Source organism: Hyalella azteca, unplaced genomic scaffold, assembly GCF_000764305.2.
Source record: "Hyalella azteca isolate HAZT.00-mixed unplaced genomic scaffold, Hazt_2.0.2 contig16237, whole genome shotgun sequence".
NCBI classification, from domain to species: Eukaryota; Metazoa; Arthropoda; class Malacostraca; order Amphipoda; family Hyalellidae; genus Hyalella; species Hyalella azteca.
In genome coordinates this window covers 99,590-124,617 of record NW_025946063.1, presented here as the reverse complement: position 1 = coordinate 124,617, position 25,028 = coordinate 99,590, and the positions used below count along the sequence as shown (strand labels likewise).

The window sequence follows — 25,028 nt, the reverse complement described above, 5'->3', positions numbered from 1 at the left end:
TTAACAGGACTGGAAGCCTTCTCAATTAATCTTTTTCCTCTCTGACCAGCCATCTTGAAATGCAAGAGCTAGATAAACACAAGTTAAAAAACCGAAATCAAGTTGAGTAAAAATTGTACAAATTGTTGATTGTTCAAAATTGTTACAGACTTGAGAGCAAGCGGCTTTCAGAGAGCGGCGATCTCAGCGGCTTAGGTGTTCAAGGGAAGAGCTCGGTTAGGAAGAGGTAGGCGCAAGAACAAAGACTTATTGTCCCGCGTGGGCCAGGGCGTGGGCGTTACCCTCGCGGCAACCCTTTACTGACTCTACAAGTCCGCGTTATTTAAAAATGAAAACACTTTCACTTGTTTGGCTTGTTCATTCAATTTGCACTCTCTTTAACTGACTTCACTGAACTGAACTGAAATTCGGTTATTCTCTGGCACGGATCATAAAAAAATGCGAAAAGAGTTCCGAAAACGGCACAGTAAAAAGTTTAAAATTTAGAAATTTAGGACCACGAGCACGAGCGTCCGCTCTCGACCTCGCTCTCCTCCACCTCCGCTCTTCTCCACCTCGGTAGGTACTGCAGTGAAATGTAAGGCACTTAAATGCGCTCAACAATGTCGCGGTTTCAATACGTTGCCAAAGCTCAGAAAATTTCAGTGACGTTACTATGGAGAAATCTGCGTACACATCTAAGGGTGAAGAGCCAATGTAAGAGAGAAGAATGTTGTGGCAACTGGTGCCGAGACCAGCCTTGAAATGGGGGATCTTGAGGCAACCGGTGCCGAGACCAGCCTTGGAATGGGGGATGTTGTAGCAGCTGGTGTCCTCAGTGGGGACTTCTGACGCGTGTCTGTGCTCGTCAGAAGTCCTATGGGATTTCGCGCTCGTAGGGGGATTGTTCCTGAGCGCCCCACTGCTGAGCTCGCGGTGTCTGACTGCAGGTCTCAGTTGTGAAGTTAAGTTATCATGTGGGGAAGGATTCCTCATATTAAGTTATTATGTAGGTAGGATTCTTTACATCAAGTTATTCTGTAGGTCGGATTCCTTACATTTCCCTTCTCTGTCTCTCTCGTGCGGGCGGCTGACGTCCCGTGTAAGCGACCTCTTGTTCGAGTGTCTTCGTTTCTGTTGCTTTTCACCTGTCCCTTCTTGTCACTTCGTCTCTTTAAGATGCTAACGCTGCTTCTTTCGAGCCAACTTCAGTGGGCTGGACAATTGAGACCTTCCAACCCTTGAGGGTGATGACCAATTTTTGATTCGAGAATCTTTCGATAACTGAGACCTTCCACCTCTTTGGTGATGTTCATCTTGACTTCCGGTGCGAGATAGCTGCATAAATAGCTGAAGCGCTAGTAAACATGTGGCCACTAAACTAACTAACTACTAGCTGGTTCCGTGACCCACCTTAGAATGGGGGATGTTGTGGCAGCTGGCACAAACACGTTGATGGAAAGGAATAGCTTTCTTGCTATCAAGCATCTTGATGAGTTCCGCTTTGGTCTCTTCCGCTTTGGTCTCGGGAGGAGAGGAACTTTCTTCCACCTCGAAGATCGAGAACACGAACACCCGCGGCTGAGTCGTGTTAGAGACGTCGGGCTTCTTGAGCATTTTGAAAAATTCTGCACGGTAAATTTTTAATGACTTTCCTGAAGCAAATAATTGACAGTAAACAAGGTGAAAAATTTAACGAATAGGAAGTCAATAAACAATTTAGCACCTCTAGGAGTCAATTAATTATGCGATTCTGTATAATTAAATGAAATTGCAATATCAGAAAATGGAACTCAAAATACGTGGATAATGAAGGCAGTGACACAATTAGCGCAGAAGCTATAAGTCCTCAGACCTAAAAATACTGAATCGTAATTAACTTAATGTAAAGATAATGGATTTTTTGACTATTTCATTGGAAATAAAGCTTGTATGAAGTAGATTGAAGTTATTAAATAATATAATTCTTTGTCAAAATTGGTACACGATTTATTATGATGTATCACCTAGCAGGTTAGAGTAAAATGTTGACCTGGTATAAAATTAACGGAAGGGTAGAGTTCGACGTCTGACGGGAAGACAAAGTACGTCGACGCCATTCTTCTGGCAACGTTCCTGGCGACGTTGACGGGGTAGAGGAGCTTCTTCTGTTGCCGGTACGTGGTGACGTTAGACCACTTGGGAGGCTCGACGCTGCAGTCCATCTTGCGACCCAACAACTCCTCTGTCGTCGGGATCTGAAAATATTAAATATATTTACTTTTTATATTTTAAAATCAAATATTTTTTAGATTTAAAAATGTATATTAAAATTTTCAATTATGTGTTGATTTTTCACATCACTAATGCCTTTTTCAGAACCACCATATAAGATCTATTCTTTGTAATGAAAATTCAGTCTAAATTTCCGTACTAGAAACCTTCTTGCACATCTACCTCATCCAGTAATGAGCATTCATGCAGAACCGTGCGACGTATCGGGCTCCGAAAGATTCTATAATTCTACCTCCTCATCTGTTGCTGTCCTGCCAAGGATTTTGAAATTTCTGTATATTTATAACCGAAACCCTTGCTTAATAACTTTCATGGCTTTTATCCGCATGGAATTAATCAATAATCATTGATATTTTTTTCGCGTTTCAATCCATTTAAATAGTTAATTTCGTGAATAGTCAATTTCGGCATAAATTTAGACGGAAACCAAATATTTTTACATTGTAAATGAATCAACTTTTTAGCGTTTTCCATGCTAGTAGATTGGAAGTTCATATGCGATTTTAGCAATCAGGTGAAATAATGCACGAGTTTTATTTTTTAGGTGCATGCATGGTTAACTCCTCACAAAGTTGCGAACAAATCACATCATACCACCGGACAGCAGCGATGCCGATTTATCTCGACCAAAATAAATGACATTCACAATAAAGCTCGAGTTTACCAAGCGAAGAAATGCTGTTTATAATCCGATGCCATGCTCCCGCGATGCCGGGTAGTGTCCTTGATACCAGTAATTAAGTGTCCTTGATATTTCGAGTTGAGTTTACTTTGGGTTTTATTTAGGTTGCACTTGAGCTGAACGTTGTCTCAGGCTGCCACCAAGTCCCAATTTGCATCACTGATACAAACCGTTGTCATATATACTCCCATTGTATCAAAGAAAAAATGCACTGAGACTGATCAAAAACAACAGCAAACATTATTTATTTGTAATCAAGGTTTTTAAAACTTCTAATACATTTAGTTTTTAAAAAGCGTTTTTCTACTTCACAAGCTCTAGAATTATTAGCGATGTCAACTGTTTGTGGACGGGTAAGCGATAAATCGGCGGCGGAGCTCGATCGATTTATACAGAGGTTGCTGGAGCTGAAGGGACACAATAATGTTAAGCTCGTGTCATCCTCGTGAAAATCATTCAACGTACTCATGATATATTGAACGAAATATCGAGACAATTAGAGTTCATCTATCACTATCAATGCCGTAGGTAACTTGCCACAGTTGCAGCATGCGCTTGCCTGCTTATAGAGCGTCGGAGATTTAGTAACATCGTTGTAAAATTATCAGTCATAAATTCATGTCAATTCATTGACGTTTTTGAATTTATTGTTTCAAATGTGAACGATTTCCGTTACTTGGATATTATACTCGAATGTATATTTTGCTCATGCTCACCACATGATAGCAGGTGTTGGTCGCCATGAGGTTGGGCTTTATTCATTTTTGGCTGCGTTAAAAACAGATGTTTTTGTCGAATGCCAACATTCATGGTTGGAATTTACAATATTTTATACTTGAAAAATAAACTTCCGCCTTTTATTGTGTCGAAAACAGTATCAAGAATTATATACATTATTTATTTATTTTTATTTTTCATTTATTCGTGTATTAAAATAAATTCTTATAAAACTTTGCAGCGACATGCAAGGTAAATCAAAATTTATTGAGAACATGAAGAATAAATTCCTAATCTTTTGCTGATTCAACCAGAACGTGGACTGAGTTTGGTGATAGTGAAGCAACAATGAATGCGTGTGAAGGCCAAGTAGAATATTTCACCGACGAGGAAAAGAGAACTGAAAAAGCGAAAGGCAATCACTGACTTGGAACAATGTTTGCTACACTTCACATACTTTACTTTCAACATTGCGTTGCATAATGCATGGTGGTTTTCAACAATCAACATTAAATTAATTTTTAATCACATTAAATTTATTTTTAATCCACAATATATTGATTATTAATCCACTTTAGATTGACTATTAATCAGCTCTGCAAAAATCCAGCTTGATCGTCAGGCAACGTCTTACATCCCGACCGTTAGTTTCGATTTCCAATTTTCTACAGAAGAAATACTGTTTTAATATCCTTAATGCATAGTAGGTTTCGGATGCCGTAGGAAACACACTCATCATTAAAAACACAAGTAAAACAGGAGATTATATCGTGCAAATAAACTAATCATGACCATTATCCACCAACATCATCTGCCCGCAACAATTCCCAGCCAGGAGCGGCTAATTAACCTTCAAGTGCGACCGAGCAGCCCTCAAGGTCACATAAAAAAATAGATACGAAGAAATTAAACTGCCACGGTCACCGCACTCGACGACCTGCGAGGCGAAGCAGGTTCTTGAGAACACTCAGAGAAATAAATGGGTCATATCAGTGCTGGCGTCAGTCATATCAGTGCTGGTGTTATCAGTGCTGGTGTCAGTCATATCAGTGCTGATGTCAGTCATATCAGTGCTGGTGTCAGTTATATCAGTGCTGGTGTCAGTCATATCAGTGCTGGTGTCAGTCATATCAGTGCTGGTGTCAGTCATATCAGTGTTGGTGTCAGTCATATCAGTGCTGGTGTCAGTCATATCAGGTAGCTGCTCCAGTGCTTTTCCCAAATTTCCCTCACTCAGAGAAATTAACAAAACTTTGTCCAAAATGCGATGCAACATTTGCCTTATAGAATGGGTAATTTTGACCCTGTTCGACCCGAGGGCGTATCACAGCTCTCTGCAGAAAGTACATCACGCGCTCCATTGGTTTTCAACAATCAACATTAAATTACTTTTTAATCACATTAAATTGACTTTTAATCCACAATATATTGATTATGAAGCCGATTTCAACAGCAAGCTTAGAAGTCTCGCTCATGATGGTAGCGGCGACCTGAAGCAACGCGCTATCTGTTGTGGTCTCCGCCAGGGCGCCGCAAGACAATGTCAGGGCCGAGGCATTTAAATGGCAGGGCACCGCAAGTGACAGTGCGACGCAGTCTCAATGCAGGATACACTCGCATAAATGAACGGCTCATACATTAAAACCTATAATAATAGTAAAATAATATTAATGATAATAATTTAATAATAATAATGGCAATAATTATAATATAACATATTCAAAGCTAATCATAATGGTAAAACATTTTTTTATCGGCAACACGTGCAAAGAGCGGGCATAATACAGATATCAGTGCTCAGATATCATTTTTACCTTGGGTCAGGTTGACTCACGCAAAGGCAAACAGTTCACCGCTATTGGAACAAAGTCCCAGTAATTTCTCTGAGAGAACATTTGGGTTCAATTGAGCGCTCTACCTATGCAGAGTAACACCAGGATTGCTATAACATGTAAACTAAATAGATTAATTCGTGTATATACGAACCTTTTTGGGGATGTGGTCGGTGTGATAAATTAGGTGGAAAGTAACAAATTTCTTGATGCCCTCCGCCCAGCAGTCTCTGAGGTACAGGATGGTCGATATGGTCACTTCGAAGTCGTTCCCAGGAGCGTATACGCTGATGCTCACTGGCCCCTGTACGCAGAAAATATAACATCATGCTATTCATTAGTTTACTTTTGAATGTTTTTTAATTGTTTTTTCTTTCAAGACCAAACATTTGTTCGGTCTTGAATATGACACTTGATCACTACAAAATATTAAGTCGCTTCGGTATTCGGATGAGGCGGTAGAGTTATAAAGAACAAAATTGGTGCAATGAGTGAAGGGTTTGATACCAGCAGCTGGCTGTAAAATTCTTGCCGAAATAGGCGAGGTGGCTGGGTGGTCAAAATTCTGTGATCTAAGAAATCAGCGGCAGGTGAAATACGGCTTTGTTTTTAGCCCATATTTTTCATATATATTCGGTTCAGTAAACAAATATGACATTTAAAGTAAACACAGAAAACATTTAAACGTAGGAGATCGGGGACTATACAAATTCCAGAAAATGGCGTAAAAAATAATAAGGAAACAGGCACTCTTCAATAATATGCACGTATATCATCAATATCATAAAAAATATAACTCAGTACTCACTGCAGTGAGTGACAGAGAGCGCATTTTCTCGTCGACGAAAACGTGAAGTCACGGACGGACAAACAGACAGACAGACAGACGGACGGACAGACGGACGGAAAGACGGACATGGCCAGCACAATAGCACCTTTTTTTCCATAAATGAGAAAATGTGCTAAAAAGCATTTAAAAACAGTGGAATATTTGCCCATAATAAAACTCAGGATATCTAAGCTTAACTACAAAGAAACGGCATCAAATTGACATCCACTTGCAACGCTTTCGTTAGTTGGCCCACAGAAGCCACAAACTCGGAAATTTACAACTCTTCAGAAACAGGTAAACGGATATTTTATTTCAAATTATGTTGTTAAATGCTGAACGCCAGTTTGTTCCCAATGTATAAGGCGCAGGTCTCGCTATTGTTCGTCAGTCGTCGAACAGCTCTAACGGTGTTAGCTATAGGCAGTTCACCCGACAAAACTCCGTGTTTTTTTTTCAGTGCGAATTTTTTTTTGCAACGAGGTTTTGCCCAGCGTTGTTCCTTAATGACTTTCCTGAGGCGCACCGTTCTTCGTATCAAAGATTTTTTCAGCGGTCGTTGTGGTTAAATAGCGCGAGCTACTTATATATAGCTCCCTAATAAATCTGATATAATAAATATAAATCAGCGTCATGGCAGCATCGATCCACATTTGCCAGTGCTTCTTGATCGATGAAAATAAATTATTGGTATTTATGAGCAGAAAGTATCTAGAGAAAGTTAATAGTTTCCGCTAAGAAACATATGCCATAGAATCTTAGGAAACGCCTCGCCCCCGATCACTTATTAGGCCGAGCAAAATATCAAACTACAATAATGTATTTTCTACGCAATTAACAATTAGACGAGTCTAAGGTAGCTGGATCAGTTCATGATAAGAATATTTATACTGGACTATTGCTCAACAATTGACCTCTTGTTCTTCGTCATATTGCAACATACTTAAATAAATATTTATTTTAACGGAACACAATGATAATACCGCCGACGAAAATCCGCAGCAGTTTTGTTGAAGAATGCTGTTGGAAGAGGGAAATGTATGTTATTCATCCATTCTTGTTTTAAATAGCGTAACGAATTTCAATGCAATGAATGGGCTGTAAATCCACAAACTGAAATTTAGAGATCGAAAACTCCGTATTAAATTATTATGATAAGTACTCTTTTCTTGATATCTCTCAAATTATGATCACGATGAATCCTCTTAGCATGATGAAGTCTCTCTTAAATTCAAGCAGGGGAATGAAATAAGGATATAATCAGCAAAAATTCAATAAGTTAGGTTTAATAACGATAGATTGCTTAATACTCATCAACTCATTTGCTGAAGCAAGTCGGCTGGCCAATAAAAACAATCGCATCGAAAAAATAAATATTCATTGGTAATTCTCCTATGTTAACATTCAAAACTAACGGTGCCAGACTAACAGTTTTATGGTTATATTATGGCGTTCCGATCCAATTGGCATAACGAAAAAATTAGTGAAAATATCTATCACTCGCATTAAGTTACAATATAATCATTGCATTCTTAATTAATTGAAATTCAGTCTTAACTTACATTAAACACCGCGTTTGACTCTGGGTTCTATTTATAGATAATTATATTGTTGTGTTACCTTTATTTTCGGTATTCATTATACGGCAAATACAGCAGGACAGCAGCGAGCACTTAATTGCACGACAACGTTATGAATTTAGTGTGATATTTGCCATAACGTACTATTTGTGTGATGTAATATTTAGAGTGGACACATCATACATGCATTATGAGTATGATAAGAGTTATTATTCACATCAAATGAGGGATATAGCATATAGGTTCATAAAGTCAGAGAAATATAAATAGTATATTAGTATAGTACACAAAAATTATATATTTAAATGTATTTAAATATAAAAAATATATTTAAATTATAATTTATTTACTATATTAAATTTAATTTATCTACTTTTTTAAATGTATTTTTATTTTATTCTTATTATTTTTATATATTTCAAATTTATAATTATATACATTTAAATTATCTATTTAAAGGTATTTAAATGCATATACACGCGAGAAAGAGGGAAATACGAGACAGCATAACAAGCGAGAAGACAGCCAATCATTCAGCGTAGGATCTTTAGACTTTAGAAATATTGGCTGAGAAAATATTGGCGTAGGTAACTTTCATCGATAAAAATAGTCTTAATTTAATGAGATATTAAATAAGAAACTGAATTCGAACAAACATAATTAACCGCCTAAAAGCAATGGCGTCCATAGCAAAACATGAAAAAATGTGGTAAATAAACTTATTTTCTAATTTCTAATAACGCGAGAAGATTGAGCCTTGTGTAGAGAACGCCTACACAGCGTGTATCTTAGCCTCCACGAGCAGGCAGCTGACTATGTATTGTATACAATACTATACATTGTTCTCAATTGTGAAGCTGACTACACTGAGGAGACTGACAAGCATACTGAGTGTCCAGGGCAGAACCAGACTCAGATGACGCAACACTGCGGGAGAGTTGAGACAGCTCACATCAGGCATGGATTTCTACTCGGTTAATGTAGCGGTTAGAAATGCATTGTTTAGGATAATGCTTGCTTAATGTAACATTTAATGTAACAAATTCTGCGTACTATCCCAAAAATTTACGCTCTTCATATATGCATAAATGAGTGTATGCGTAAATGACTTTCTCTACTCATGATATATATTGACATTCCAGCATATATTCACGATCCTATATGCAAAGGGAACATAAAAAACTCCCGTTCCTCATATAGATGAAATGCGAAGAAAGGATATAATTATAAGATTCAAGATAATATTAAGGTAACGACCGTACATATCACTTGTGAGACGCCCGAAACTGAAACTGGAGAACATGCATCTATTTTTCTGGGAACCCGATCATAAAAAGACGTGTAATAATAGAGCTTATATCTAAAGCTTCATATTTGATAAGCGATGTGAAGTCGTTGATACAAAAGAACGCTGAGCAAACGCTCAGAGATCCCGAGTGATGTGAAACGCTCAGTAAATGCTATAAATGTTTTAGAGCGATATGAAACGCCAGTAAATGAGTAAATGCTCTAAATGTCTTAGTGCGATATGAAACGCCAGTGAATGAGTAAATGCTCTAAATGTCTTAGTGCGATATGAAACGCCAGTAAATGCTCTAAATGTCGTAGAGCGATATGAAACGCCAGTAAATGCTCTAAATGTCGTAGAGCGATATGAAACGCCAGTAAATGCTCTAAATGTCGTAGAGCGATATTAAATGTCTGCAGATTAAACGCTTAGCTTTTATAGTGCGACGTGAAATGGAAAATTAACGCTCTCACACTCAGGGAAATGAGAATATGTCAAAATAGAGATGCACTCTTTGCATTTGTGCGGGTCATCCTGACACAAGTTTAGCTGGCAAAAGGGGGTATCGGTGCTGCGTACGAAAGTAAGACACTATTTGGACGATATGATACATTCATTTATACGAGTGCAGAGCCTAAACGTGCAGTGGCAGTGAAGACTCAGGAAATGCATCCCATATCTCAATATTGCATGATCGCTGATCACTCAGTTGATATTTCGTCGTTAAGGTAGCACATGTAGCATCCTAAGCAAACACTCAGACAAATGAATAGGTCACATCGTCTCAATAGTAACACACATTCTGCGTTTCTGCAACACAGGTAAGCGTTTTTCGCCGCATCAAACACGGGCCGGATGACCCACTCAAGGGCAAAAAGTGAATAGGTATGTGGATATAGTCTCACTCATTTATCTGAGGCAATACACTTTCCCTTCGTAAAGCCCAAACCGTCACCGACTTTCATGAACGTGCATTGAATGCATTTGAGTAAATTAGGCACGTCTCTTTAATTTTAATGTCAAAATTCCAAGGATATGGAGAGTAGGTATCGCAAAGCAGTCTTCTGTTACAAAGATTAGGCATCACAGTCACCTGACAGTATTTCCAAGAGACCGTCGTCTTCTCGATGCATACTGAAGTAAGTTTGTTATCTGATAATCTTTCGTCATTCACTGGTGTTAAAATCTGATTCGTCGCTAACGCAGAAATGCTGAACCATTTGATCGCAGTTGAGCCCAGCGTTATTTAATTAACATTTTCAATTTACATGACTAAGGCTAAGCGTTGTTAGCCAATGGCTAAGCGTTGTTAGTGCTTGGGGGGCAATGCAGACTTTTAGGCATGCGCACATTCAGCCATGCGCACATTCAGCCATGCGCACATTTAGCCATGCGCACATTCAGCCATGCGCACATTCAGCCATGCGCACATTCAGCCATGCACCCATTCAGCCATGAAGACATTGCATGAGCCATGTGTTCATTAGAGCCCACGTGGTTTAGTCATTCATATGGTCATTTGGCCAAGCAAACATTTGGCCAAGCAAACATTTAACCAAGCAAGATTTTTCCGTTCGAGCCAAAAGTGCGGGTATACCGACATTTGGCAACGAGGTCATTTGCTCACGTTGACAAGGGACCATGACAGCATTTGCAAAAGCTGGTAATGTAAAAATTTTGCCACAGAGAAATTATCCAAGTGTAGATTTGGCATCACCACATGTGACTTCGCTATTGGCCACATTGGCCTTGGGTAATTTTGGCCATTTGGGGGTGGGTCGGCAAATGTTCACGGGTAGATGGTGAACATTTTACAAATCAATGATTGATACATGCGGTTCTTATCGGCCGGCAGTTTCGATGAGAACCCGATATGAGATGAGCAAATGTAGATAATTCGTCTATCAGACGAGAGCCAGCACCCATACGTATACAGCTCACACAGAAAACGCTACGTCAAAAGTTGTGCGGATAAAACTTAAAAACATCAGGCTTATAAAAAAATTTAACTGTCAAGGCCCCGCAAAAGGGCTTTGCAGTGCTAGGTCCACCCTCTTTACGTGATGTGTGTACAATATGACCCATTCATTTTCTGAGTGTAAAAGCTCCATTTAAATTGAACATGCATAGTATAAGACACGGATATGAAGTTAAACGTTAATGGCGCGTCATGTGAAACAACTCCATTTAATTTATTGATGTATAAGTTAAACATGCATAGTATAGGGCACTGATATCAAGTTGAACGTTAATGCCGTGTAATGGTTCTCACCTGCCACCTGGAGGTGAGTGTCTCTAGGTTGTCGAGGAAGGTGTAGTCCCCGTGGGTGGTGTACGTGATGGACTCATCACACCGGAAGGGCAAGGCAGCAGGGATGTAGTTCTCAAGGATCCAAAACTCGCCGTGCTGACTGTGGAACGGCACTAGGGGACGAGATGCACAACCCCGGAAGTCAGGATACATTTTTTTCTCCAAGGAATCAGGTGGAGGGTCAGGGGCATCGGTAGGGATGACGAGTGCATGCAATTGTTCGGTGACGCCTTGGCTTTCCTGCACCTCGCGAGGAGGTTCTTTAAACTGAGGGTCGTAATAAGGGTTCATCTTGAGTTGACTTTCTCTTTCGGCTAAAGCAATATTAGCCTTCTCGATAGCTGACTCCTCTTTAGAGCCTTTAGTTTTACCATCTAGCAGCATGTCATTTTTGTCAGGATCTCCAATATCCTCCCTAGTGGCTTGGTCATCTCTTATCACATCAACATTTCCAGTGCCTGAATCTTTTATAGAGGCGCTCGAAAGTTTGTCTTCATTGTGTCGCAAAACCTCAAGTGGGACTTCATTTCTTTTGGAATCATAAGGGGGACTGTACAGAGGGGAGCGACCACTAACCTGCTCTACAATGGCTTCGAGGGAGCGATAGTGAGACTGCGATGGAGGGGAATTGGGAGTGCGGTGTTCACTAACAGACAGCCATGTTATGCAGAGGTAAGTAAGCACCAACATGTTCACCAACAACGACCCTCGGATCAGCATAATCCGTAGCGACGCCATCTTCAGCCACAGCCTCTTCACTGCACCTGCATTAAGAAAAAAATATATTGTAACAGCCATTGAATTGGGATAATATTAACAATAGAAACAAATTTTTGGAATATTCATTCATTAGCAATTCCAAACATTTCTCATAAAACTCAAATAATAATATAATCAATAATTATTTTTGTTGCAAACGATTGATAAGTAAGAATATAAATTAAAGCTCACGACATTATTTCCTTTACAAACAATGAAGAAATAATCACAAGGATTAATCATGAGTCGGAATTCATAGATAGGAGCTGCTGTAAAAAGCAGCTTTCCAGGCCTAGTTTTCAGGGCTAAGAAAAGCCGGTCGAGTGCTCTGGATCACAGCGAAGGCATCCAACCCACGAAGTAAAGACTTGACTCTTGTCGAGCAATTCTGTTTAATTTGGTTAATAAAAATTCGTACAATCGTGTCATACGTAACGGAATAAAACTTTCTCTTTTGTCACAGAGACATCAAAAATAGGCCTGAGACAAAATTCTTCACCTCTAATCTCCTAGAAAACATAAAATGGATAAAAATTCTAAGGTCACAAAAAAATGCGTCACAAACACTAGTAAATAGCATGTACAACAGTTAATATCTCTTCTATTGAAAGCAGTAATGTACATTGCACACTTCGCTTGCAATCATCACTGCCGTAGTTAAGACAAAACAAGCGTCGTGTAGTGGAATAAAAGCAACACAAAATGTTAATACGAAGGAATTCGTTGCTTAGCCAAACTCAACGAAGTTATGGTCACTTGCGGTAAGGCGATATGGCCACCGCTATTCACAACATTAACAAACACGAGCTACGAATTACCGAGAATTTAACAAAATTATTATAAATCACGCCAGTTTTTTTCAAAGTTACCCCGCCACGAAAAATGAATAACCACTCAAAAAAAAACACGATTAATGCCGTATGTGAACGTATATGTTACCAACTTCACCACGATCACCACAATTCGTTCATGATTGTCACGATTGCCAAATTTCGTACACATTGCTGCAATTCGTTCACGATTGCTACAATTCCTTCACGATTGTCGCACACTTCCTACACGATCGTCGCACACTTCGTTCAATATTGCCACACTTCGTACACGATTGACACAATTCATTCACGATTGACACAATTCATTCACGATTGACACAATTCGTTCACGATTGACACACTGCGTTCACGATTGACACTGCGTTCACGATTGACACAATTCGTTCACGATTGACACAATTCCCGATTGACAATTCGTTCACGATTGCCACAATTCGTTCACGATTGACACACAGCGTTCACGATTGACACAATTCGTTCACGATTGACACAATTCTTTCACGATTGACACAATTCGTACACGGTTGACATCAGCAGCCTTCATCATGCGCCGGCACGCAGCACTTGCCAGCGCGACGCGCCCCACATGAATGGCTCCAGACGCTGGCTGCAGCCACTGATAAGGTTCCCTTCAATTTTCGCAAATCATAGATGTACGAAAGCCCTGCATTTACTAATAACGAACATTAAATATTATGTTCAACACTCAGTAATTGAATTAGTATGTACAAAATCTGTAACGAAAATACTAGTCGATTCTAGGTTATCGCAATTGTTTTTTCGTATAGGTTATATCAACAACTCACTGTACAGGTATTGGGCATACACACTCGAAAAACTCGACACCTATTGTTGTTACTTTGCTAGGTTTCAAACGAACGCTTATAAAAACCTCTTTAAACAAATAATATTTTTAAATCACCAGTGCTATCAATTAAGTCACTTTGAAAATAAAGAATTTTGGATTCTCGTCTAAAAGCAAAGAATTCTTAACTAACCTGAAAGAACTAAATTAAGATTGATGGGCAATGTAGTGTACATAACTAGTTGTCATTTTCTGTAGTATGATTTTCGACAAAAATTACAGTTTATTGAAATAAAAATCAATACGTTACAGTACATGGAACAACTAACAAGTGTCTGCAGTTGTACGGCTTGCCATCAAGTGTTGCAGAACTGCTTGTCAGGCCCGTTTTTCAACACTCAACGTTTTCAGGCTATATACACGCACTTAAGTGGAATAAAATTGTTACTGATATCAGAACATTCGGCAGGATTATGATGAACATTTGGACCATTTTGAATATACTTAAATTTATTATATGCACAAAATGTACATGTTAGATTTACATAATATACCCTTAAATCAAATTCACAGGCACGACAAAATAATTCACATCAAATACGAAATTTTAGCGACCCAACAATATGCTAACTTCTTTGTATAATTTACAAGTATATCTTAACTAACACAATAATCACAGTTAGAGACATTATCCTCAACTTATCTGTAGTTACGTAAAAACTAGCAATTGCAATAAATCCGAATATAATAGCGACAAATTTGAAAACGACTCCGGCGCAGTTTCCATGGAAACGCTAAGCAGATCGACCAGACGGTAGTTTGTGCAGCGCATTATATATATAGTGCAATAAGTCGCGACGCTTTCGTAGTCATGACAACGCCACGCACTTGATTATAGAAATAATCTACTGTGCATAAAATAATCGCTTCGTTAATTCAGCTTTCGTCCTCTACCACTCTCGCTAGGACGGGTGGGCTGAGTCTAGTGCAGTAATATCGGGGCAAATAATCGCCCCCTTCCTATAAAGTGAGTAAATATCAATCCATAAAGTCCATCAATACACGTTTTCAGTCATACATTTAGTATAAACAATAAGCCACGCCATTCATCTACAATGTGTTGCGTCTCCGGCACACCAATTAAAAATACTGCAAATAGTTCATCATTCTTTTGAACGCACGATAATGAATCTTGTGCAAAATTATATTGAAAAGAGCGAATCAACGGGCTTCAGGAGATACTTGAGGTTCAATCCATCTTAAATACCCAGAGCGTTCACACCAGCGTTAAGGTCAACGCCAACTCGAGACGACTTAGATTAGTTTGATACCAACGCTCCATTGGTAGGACAGGTTGGAAACACAATGGTGTGGTTATAATCAAACGACTTGAACGCAACAGCGTAACTGTAGTCAATTTGCCGCTGGCAGGTCCGGATCAAAGATGGTGACAACTTTTTATTTTATGTTATGGAATAGTTGGGAGGCAAAGATCCTATCACATTGTGTTCGTTGTGCATCACAATAAAATGAAATAAAGCATAATATTTACATATCTCGCTAACAAACGTCATAAAAAGTGTACATTGAATAAAAAGTGTAAAAGTAAACACACTGTAACCTAAAATGGTTAAGTAGCGCAGTAGGCAGAGGATGGTGCAGCCTGAGGCGAATTAGTGTTCTAAAATTATACATTTTCTACGCCATACATAATGTGATCCTTCACTTTATAGGCAGTATACTGTAGAAGCGCCATATATATATAAGACAAACCTTCTAGCGACAGTGAAATATCTTCGTAGTTAAAGTGTCGTATTTGAACACTGCAAATCGTACTTGTCCCCAGTATTATACGGTTCTTATTGGCAAGTCGCAATTTGATTGACGACCTATTAGTCACTTATGATTGGGATTTCTCGGCAGACTACAAAATTATTTTGAATTTCTCAACCGGTTTGCATGTCCCAGATTCAGCAGGATGGATTTCAGAGAGCTAATGACCGTAGGTTGACATGAACGAGCGAAAGCTTCAGCAAACATTGGGAGTTTCTTCTGATGTTTGCTGTGCCGCGTGGCCTGATCCACATGCACCGCGCATCATGGCCTCTGCCGCTCCAATGAGTGCCGACGGTGAAATAACGTTGATTAAACGTTCTTTAAACGCAATCTATTCGTAATCGGAGTTCTTTCAAGAAAATCAATTCGTAATTAACGTTCTTTTAACGAAATCAACTCGTAACCAAAGTTTTTATTTACGAAATCAACTCGTGATCAACGTTCTCTCAACGGAATCAACTCGTAATCGATCTTCTTTCGATGAAATCGACCCGCAATTAACGTTTTTCAACGAAATTAACTTTTAGTCAACGTTTCGACCTTAATGGCCCGAAGGAAAAATATAACATTTCAATAAAGTAAGTGCTAGTTTTGAGGCGGTGAAATACACTATTTTCGGTATCCTAACGCTAGATTTTTCCGATTTCTTATTTCTTGCGTATGGGCAACAGACTGGAATAACGCATTAAAAATGTTAAGGCTATAGAGGCTTCTAGGTTAATGGTTTTATATTTTCCTTAAAAAATTATTGATTGATCATTATTTACTAAATTACTCGTAGCCTAGCCCGGCGTTAGTCGGGAAGATAATAAAGTAGAAAATAATCGAGATAATAGCGGTGATTGGAGGATCCCGTCCTTATATAGTAATCCGCAGATGATGAGTAAAGTAACGTAACTTCAAGTATAACAGTTGAAACAACATCATAACATAACATCACAACAAGACTAACATTCAGATACAAATATTATACCTACTAGCATATTATAAAATGAACAATTGCTTAAAAAATTGCATTCTAGTTTACCTTCGTGCAAAGACCAAGTATCACGTTTCTGCAATGGTCATCTGGCTGGAGTGTAAGCCTCGCAGTGGAACATAGCCCAGCGTGCAACTGCAACCAAACCCACTCTCAGACCGGCAACCAGTCCCCCTGTCTCTTATACACATCTAGATGTGTATAAGAGACAGTTTAAATTGNATCACAACTAACAGCAGCAGCATCACAACTAACAGCAGCAGCATCACAACTAACAGCAGCAGCATCACAACAAGCAACAGCCAACGGCAAAGAAGTCCAGCCTGTACTGCGCTGTCAGCAGCTGTCGAGTCAGCAAAACTGAGTCGGGATTACTCACGTAACGTCAGCAAACCAGGGCACCTGTGCTGCCTGGTGCCCTAATCTCACCTGGCTTATGAGAGCACACCCATATAATTAATGGGTCATATTGTCATAATAACTAGGGACCCACTTTCTGCACGTAAAACTGATGAGCTTTTTTGCCGGCCGAACTGGCGCGGCTTCACTTAGACAAGGGGCAAACTGCTTCGCTATTTGGACAAAGTCCCAGTTAGTTTTCATTGTGGACAGCTGCTCGTTCAGTTAATCAGTATTGGCAGAACGGGTAAAAGGTCTTCAATTACATCGTCAATGAAGCCGTTTTCTCGTTAAAAGTTATGAAATAAACATCTGATTATCACAAATCTCGCAAATATTCTCACATGAGAGGTGGAACGTACAGTATCAGTAGTCCAGTGCGTTCAAGCCATAGTCCAATAGGCACTGCGCTAGTTTATAGAAGAAAGAAAAATATTGAAAGCCAGCAAAAGAAACGACGGCGCTCGTACAATCGATAACTTACACGAGACTACGGTTCGTTGCGAGCCAGACGGATTGTATGCAATCCCCCTGAAAAGGGGATTAGAAGCAATCCTCCTGAGAAAGGGATTAGAAGCAATCCTCCTGGGAAAGGGATTAGAAGCAATTCTAAAAAAGGGATTGTAAGCAATCCTCATGACCACAACTTGACCCCTTAAATCGGAGCCACAACTTGACCTCACAGCTTCATCCCACACCTTAATCCCACAATTCGTCACCACAACTCAGCACCACAACTGGACCGCATAGCTTTACCCCACGAGCTCAAAAGTAGTAGTGCGTTGCAGAATCACTATCCACTACCGCGATATATCAGAAAATTTACAATACTTGGGGGGTTTTCTTAATACACGGAGTTCAGTTAGGTAGACGTGTTCTCACTACACGGAGTTCAGTTAGGTTAGACGTGTTCTCACTACACGGAGTTCAGTTAGGTTAGACGTGTTCTCACTACAAGGAGTTCAGTTAGGTAAACGTGTTCTCACTACACGGAGCTCAGTTAGGTAGACGTGTTCTCACTACTTGGAATTCAGTTAGGTAGACGTGTTCTCACTACACAGAGTTCAGTTAGGTAGACGTGTTATCACTACACAAAGTTCAGTTAGGTAGACGTGTTCTCACTACACGGAGCTCAGTTAGGTAGACGTGTTCTCACTACACGGAGTTCAGTTAGGTAGACGTGTTCTCACTATACGGAGTTCAGTTAGGTAGACGTGTTCTCACTACACGGTGTTCAGTTAGGTAGACGTGTTCTCACTACACGGAGTTCAGTTAGGTAGACGTGTTCTCACTACACGGAGTTCAGTTAGGTAGACGTGTTCTCACTACACGGAGTTCAGTTAGGTAGACGTGTTCTCACTACACGGAGTTCAGTTAGGTAGACGTGTTCTCACTACACGGAGTTCAGTTAGGTAGACGTGTTCTCACTACACGGAGTTCAGTTAGGTAGACGTGTTCTCACTACACGGAGTTCAGTTAGGTAGACGTGTTCTCACTACACGGAGTTCAGTTAGGTAGACGTGTTCTCACTACACGGAGTTCAGTTAGGTAGACGTGTTCTCACTACACGGAGTTCAGTTAGGTAGACGTGTTCTCACTACACGGAGTTCAGTTAGGTAGACGTGTTCTCACTACACGGAGTTCAGTTAGGTAGACGTGTTCTCACTACACGGAGTTCAGTTAGGTAGACGTGTTCTCACTACACGGAGTTCAGTTAGGTAGACGTGTTCTCACTACACGGAGTTCAGTTAGGTAGACGTGTTCTCACTACACGGAGTTCAGTTAGGTAGACGTGTTCTCACTACACGGAGTTCAGTTAGGTAGACGTGTTCTCACTACACGGAGTTCAGTTAGGTAGACGTGTTCTCACTACACGGAGTTCAGTTAGGTAGACGTGTTCTCACTACACGGAGTTCAGTTAGGTAGACGTGTTCTCACTACACGGAGTTCAGTTAGGTAGACGTGTTCTCACTACACGGAGTTCAGTTAGGTAGACGTGTTCTCACTACACGGAGTTCAGTTAGGTAGACGTGTTCTCACTACACGGAGTTCAGTTAGGTAGACGTGTTCTCACTACACGGAGTTCAGTTAGGTAGACGTGTTCTCACTACACGGAGTTCAGTTAGGTAGACGTGTTNTCCTGTTAAGTTTGTGTACTTACATACAATAAAATACGATTTTTCAAGTGTACGAATATTTATTTCCCCCCACTGTATAGTGTTAAACCTGTCTCTTATACACATCTAGATGTGTATAAGAGACAGGATGCATCCAGCACTCGATGCGTCGGACAGTGAGATAAGATTGTCCATGCATGATAGCGTAAAATAAGTTATTTCCTGTGCTACAAAAGAAATCTTCATCATGTACATTGTCATCAAAAGCCTGCTTATCAAATAGCAAAAAGTAAAAGCATTTCCTACCATTAGTAGGTTTCTGGGATAGATAAGCAACAGGGCATGCAAATGGCGGTTACAAGTTTTTAAATGCTGCACTCTACAAAGTTTGCAGTCAATGTATAAGAAAATTATATGTATTCAGGGCACGTTAGCCCAGCGTTGTCCGGGAATATTGATTTACTGTGTTATATTATAATCTCTAATTATAATATATCCCGTTAATAATAATAAAACTGCTGTATAGGTCTTCCTTTCATTAATAAAATCCTATATATATAAAGAAAGACCCGTTATTACCCACGTACAATAGAGAACATCGAACTCCTACTTTTTACTCTGATTGGTTTCAAAATATGAAAAAAACGTTTTGCAATTTTTTAAATGAATTGATACGAATCCATATAAAAATTTTATTATATATTTTGTATTTAATCCTTTCCAACCTTCAATCCTTTTCATTCTCCCACTAAGAATAAATTTTTAGGTCCAGGATATATCCCGACACAATAAGTATCATGGATACGCGTCCCAACAGCCCCACTATATACAATACATATATATATTTACGCCTATATATATTTATTTATTTACGGAAAAAGCCTTCAAACAGACTGACACACAAAATTAATTGATAAAAAGACGATATAATGTTTGTTTAAGAAATTGATGGAATAGCTACTGATTAAATGCCAATGTGAAGCAAATGGTTCTTCAGAACAAAATTGCAATGTTATCTTATAATTTAATCAAACTAGAAATCGAAACGACCCTACTCGAAATCAAAGTTTATAGTAATTAATTTTAATATTACTCGCAACAGTAGTGTACAATTATTGTTAATATTAAAAGTGAATTAAATGCCCAGAGACACAATATTTGCAAGAAGGCAGCATGATCGATAATTATCGATTATACAAAGATTATAATCTTACAAAGATTATAATCTTTGTAAAAACTGAATTTTTTCTCGTTTTCAAGCAGAGCTCTTATAAATGGATGTCGCTCTCGACGTAGTTGGGAAATTTCTTAACACTCCACAAGAATTATTAACTAATCTAATCACGAATGAAATAAGTCGCGTGTAGTAATAAAATAATATTTAATATTTTTCAGGACACGAATAAAACATGTCTCGGTCATATTTTATTTCAAGCAAGGCCGAACTTAGCACTGAAAAAAGAAGCGGTTTTCTCTAATTCATAAAATACCTGCATATAAAGTAAATAGATAGTTACCAGAGCATTACCGTGCATGACTGCATCAAATTGGGTATATATTAACAGTTAGAGCCGTTGTTCGACAGTATAACCACTCAAAGAAATGAGAGCGTCATAATTAAAATGAAAATGCATGATTTGCTTTGTGTGGGTCATCCTGACATAGTGTGATCCCTGAAGAAGAAAGTGTGTCGCTATCTGGACAATTTGACCCTCTTATTTTTTCGAGAGTTGAAAAGTTTTTACGAATATCCAGCTGATGAACCTTAGTAGCTTCGGAGGCGATTTCTTTATCATTGACTCAACATTGACTCGGCGTGCGTCGTTACTCGCTATTATGCCATCGCCTAATGGATTCCGGCACACTCAAAAGAATTAATGGGTCATAGTCATAATATTNTCTGTCTCTTATACACATCTAGATGTGTATAAGAGACAGTCTATACATAATATAAATCACTTCTCCTGTTCAGTTTGTGTACTTACATACAATAAAATACGATTTTTCAAGTGTATGAATATTTATTTCCCCCCACTGTATAGTGTTAAACCGCACAGTGATTTACACTCAGAGAAGTGAGTGTGACTTTGTCCCAACCGCGATGCACTCTTAATTTCTCCTTGTGTGAGCCATCCTGACTTTAATCGGCCCAACAAAAAGGACATACCGACGCCACGTTCGTTCTCTGCTCATGCTGTGAAATATGAAAGTGAGTCACTATTCAGACAATAGGCACCGTTAATTTTTATGAGTGACGAGTTAGTGGATTTATTTTAACGCGCTGCCAAGGAAGCCTCCTTGGAGACCTCACTCAGAAAATTGATGGCTCAAATTGTCAAATTAGTGACACACCTTCTGCAGGTAGCACTGATACAGCTTTTTCCCGGACATACTATTAATCCACATCGATCGTTATTATTTCACATCGATCGTTATTATTTCATATCGATCGTTATTATCTCACATCGATCGTTATTATTCCACATCGATCGTTATTATCTCACATCGATCGTTTTTCTTCCACGTCGATCATTATTATTTCACATCGATCGTTATTATTTCACATCGATCGTTATTATTTCACATCGATCGTTATTATTTCACATCGATCGTTATTATTTCACATCGATCGTTATTATTTCATGTTTTTATTCCACATTGATCGTTTTTATTCCACATTGATCGTTTTTATTCCACATTGATCGTTATTATTCCACATTGATCGTTTTTATTCCACATCGATCGTTTTTATTCCATATCGAACGTTTTTATTCCACATCGATCGTTTTTAATCCATATCTTTAGTTAATATCTTGAACACTTTCAGTCGGACTATAGTCTATAGGTGACAGGCCTGCTAATGTGAGGTCTACGTCATTTCTCACGAGGGCTATACGGTCGCAAAGGCTTAGGCGCGTCAGTAAATGCTACCTGACTTTTGTTGCCTATAAATGCATCGTAATATGGATGGAAATATCCGGAAATACTGAACTTATTTCTAGATAATTCAATAAAGTCTTCTTATTGTATAATTTCAACTAGAACTTCAAGTCGATATATATAGTTTATACGTAGCACGGATGCACCCGTTTGACGGGTCAGGATGGCCTACACACTGGTGAAATTTGTCTCACAATGTGGACAAAATCTCATCTATGTTTCTGAGTGTATAGATACCTCGCGGCCGGCCAGGTGAGGCAATGCTAGGTAGAGCCTAGAGGTTCTTTTTCCGGGAACTTGGCTCAGAAAATCATCTGATATCTTCCAAGAAAAATATAGTTACTTCCATCAAAGTGGATCAGTCGAAATAATCGCGAGTTTCGAAAGCTTATCAATAAAAACTTTTCAAACATTGGAAATTCGAGATGCAGATTGAGGCCCAGCGTTCTTTCAGTCATCGGATGCCTTCATGACTTTTAATGATAGAATAAATCTGGAAAATCATCATGTAAATACGCGTTGCATTTTCTATGCGATCAGATAATTTTTCAAAATTTTATTTTGTGGCGACTTCCTTTCTAGACACGAGCCTGTTAGTGGCGCCGTCGGTTTCATTTAAATTGCAAGCTTTTTCATATGTGAGTAGCTTTATGATAATTTTCTCTATCTTTACACTAAAAATTTTTGATTTCATAACATAAATTAAAAAATTACAACGCTTAAAATTTAACATTTCAATTATTGCGTGGCTTTGTAAGTCGAACAAAATAATAATAATAATGCCGGTTTAGGCAACTTTGCCCTGCTGTATATAATTTTCGTAATCTTACTTCGAAAGAAAATTATTCGTAAAGAAGGTGAACGTTCAAAATCTTGCATATTCCACCGAATATCTGCGTACAGTACAATTTCTCGTCATTAGCACAGTGCACAGTTTTATAAATGAGTAACTCCATGAGATAATTTTATCTACATTCTAGAATGAACGTTGTACTTGATTGTCTTGGATACAAGAAAGAATAATTTACAATAAAGAACTACCGTAGAACTTACAACAAAGAACTACAGTAGTAACACTTGGGAGATCGAAGTTAGACTTCATTCACAAATCAATTAGCCATTAGATACAAGTTTAAATTGTCTAAGTTTGCTACAGCGTAAACAAATTTTGAGAAACGCACGAGACGAAAAAATTTCCCTACTGCTGCACCAAGCATTTCGATGCCCCGAATTTTCCACAGCGACCTCAAACGAAGTTCACACCGCATTCCGTTAGCGGGATGTCGTGCGCAGATTGACCTCTTTTGCTCAATCTCGAAAAAAATTCAACATTTGAATTGCTTCTTTTAGCAAGTATTGATGAAAGCGACAAAATAGCGAGACAATTCTTGAATTTTTCCGCAATAGTAGAGAAATTAGCCATTTTTTTCGAACATTTTTCGCTCCTTGGAAGTTATTGACGTAACGTTGGTTTAATAAATATTGCAATTCAAATTTGTAGCATCCCCTACAAAAATGTCACTACTGACTTAGGGTCACTAGAAATAACTATGATTAGCAAAGAATGCATTAGAAGAGCGAAAATGTTCCCAGGTTAACATACAGTCATACATCTTCGCATGGGCAGGTTTGATCAGCTCAACTGCAATAACTTCATAACGATGATTTAATAAATATTGAAATTAAAATTTGTAGCATCCCATACAAAAATGTCACTACTGACTTCGGGTCACTAGAAATAACTATCGTTAGCAAAGAATGCATTAGAAGAGCGAAAATGTTCCCAGGTTAACATACAGTCATACATCTTCGCATGGGCAGGTTTGATCAGCTCGACTGCAATAACTTCCTCTCACGTCACCTATTGGATTTTCGGTAAGCAGTTCGAAGGTTGTCGAGTCATGACCAGAAATAAGAGAATACAAAAACTACGTGACGACACCGCGACCAGCCGCTGTCGCAGGATGCCTCCTACCTAGACCCTAAGTACCAAGAATCAGGAAGTAGTTGATGCTTTTCATTCTTATGGATATAGAAATTCAAGTTTCATAGTACACACTTACCTCTCTTACATGAATAACGCGCAATAGTAAATAATAAACGGCTTTAGAACGAATCAGATCCAAGTCTCATACGAGTCGATCATGGGGACGAAATACACACACCACTCACACCAGGATCTCACGCACTACTGCTCGTCGCATTCCCTTCGACTCTGACTCCAGCAGAAGGGATTTTTGCGGATACCTGGCCACCGTCTGCAGGATGCTGCCAGATACCACCATAAAGAATATGTGGATAACTTCGTAGAGATTATTTGTTATTATACCGTTCATCATTAAATGCAAGTATATAACAAAAAGTTTCCACATGGCTTTTATAAAATAAATTGTGTCATTTCGTGGTTATGTGCACCTCTCTTCTGTAATTGCTGCTTCCTACTTCTTGCGAGTGAATGGAAAGACAAGGTCGTCGCCACCGAACCATCTGCCTTGAGGGCTTCAGAAAAACACTGAGGCTGATGGACACCCTCTCTAGAAGAGCGGGTGTCCATCAGCCTCAGTTGGTGCATTGCTGAAATTTTAGATCTTGGTTCAATTGGATAAAAATATTGCCTTTAATTTCAGGCTGCGCTATGACCAGATGAACATTTATGTCGCTGTCAAATTTGCTTCAATGAATAATTTCAGCAATGTGGCATGTGTGAAATGTGGTGTTCTGCACACGCACGAAACTTTATCCGCCAAAGGGTTATGCAAGTGTGCAGATTCTCACGATGCTTAAATGCGGTCAACATGATAAAGATTGTCCATATCATGCATAATTTCAATATTTTTTCTTACATGTGTATATTTAGGTAATGTTAGA

At 38.9% G+C, this 25,028-nt stretch overlaps 1 protein-coding gene across 1 annotated transcript; it reads right to left on the bottom strand.

Moving 5' to 3' along the window:
* Positions 1–1,392: 1,392 nt before the first annotated feature.
* On the bottom strand, positions 1,393–24,361 carry LOC108683047 (the record flags this gene model as incomplete). Its single annotated transcript, XM_018172326.2, has 5 exons — positions 24,224–24,361; positions 11,454–12,256; positions 5,639–5,788; positions 2,012–2,216; positions 1,393–1,607 (listed from the first exon to the last, which is right to left on the bottom strand). Coding segments are annotated over exons 2-5 (1,347 nt in total), but the record flags the coding sequence as incomplete, so codon positions are not given.
* Positions 24,362–25,028: the final 667 nt, after the last annotated feature.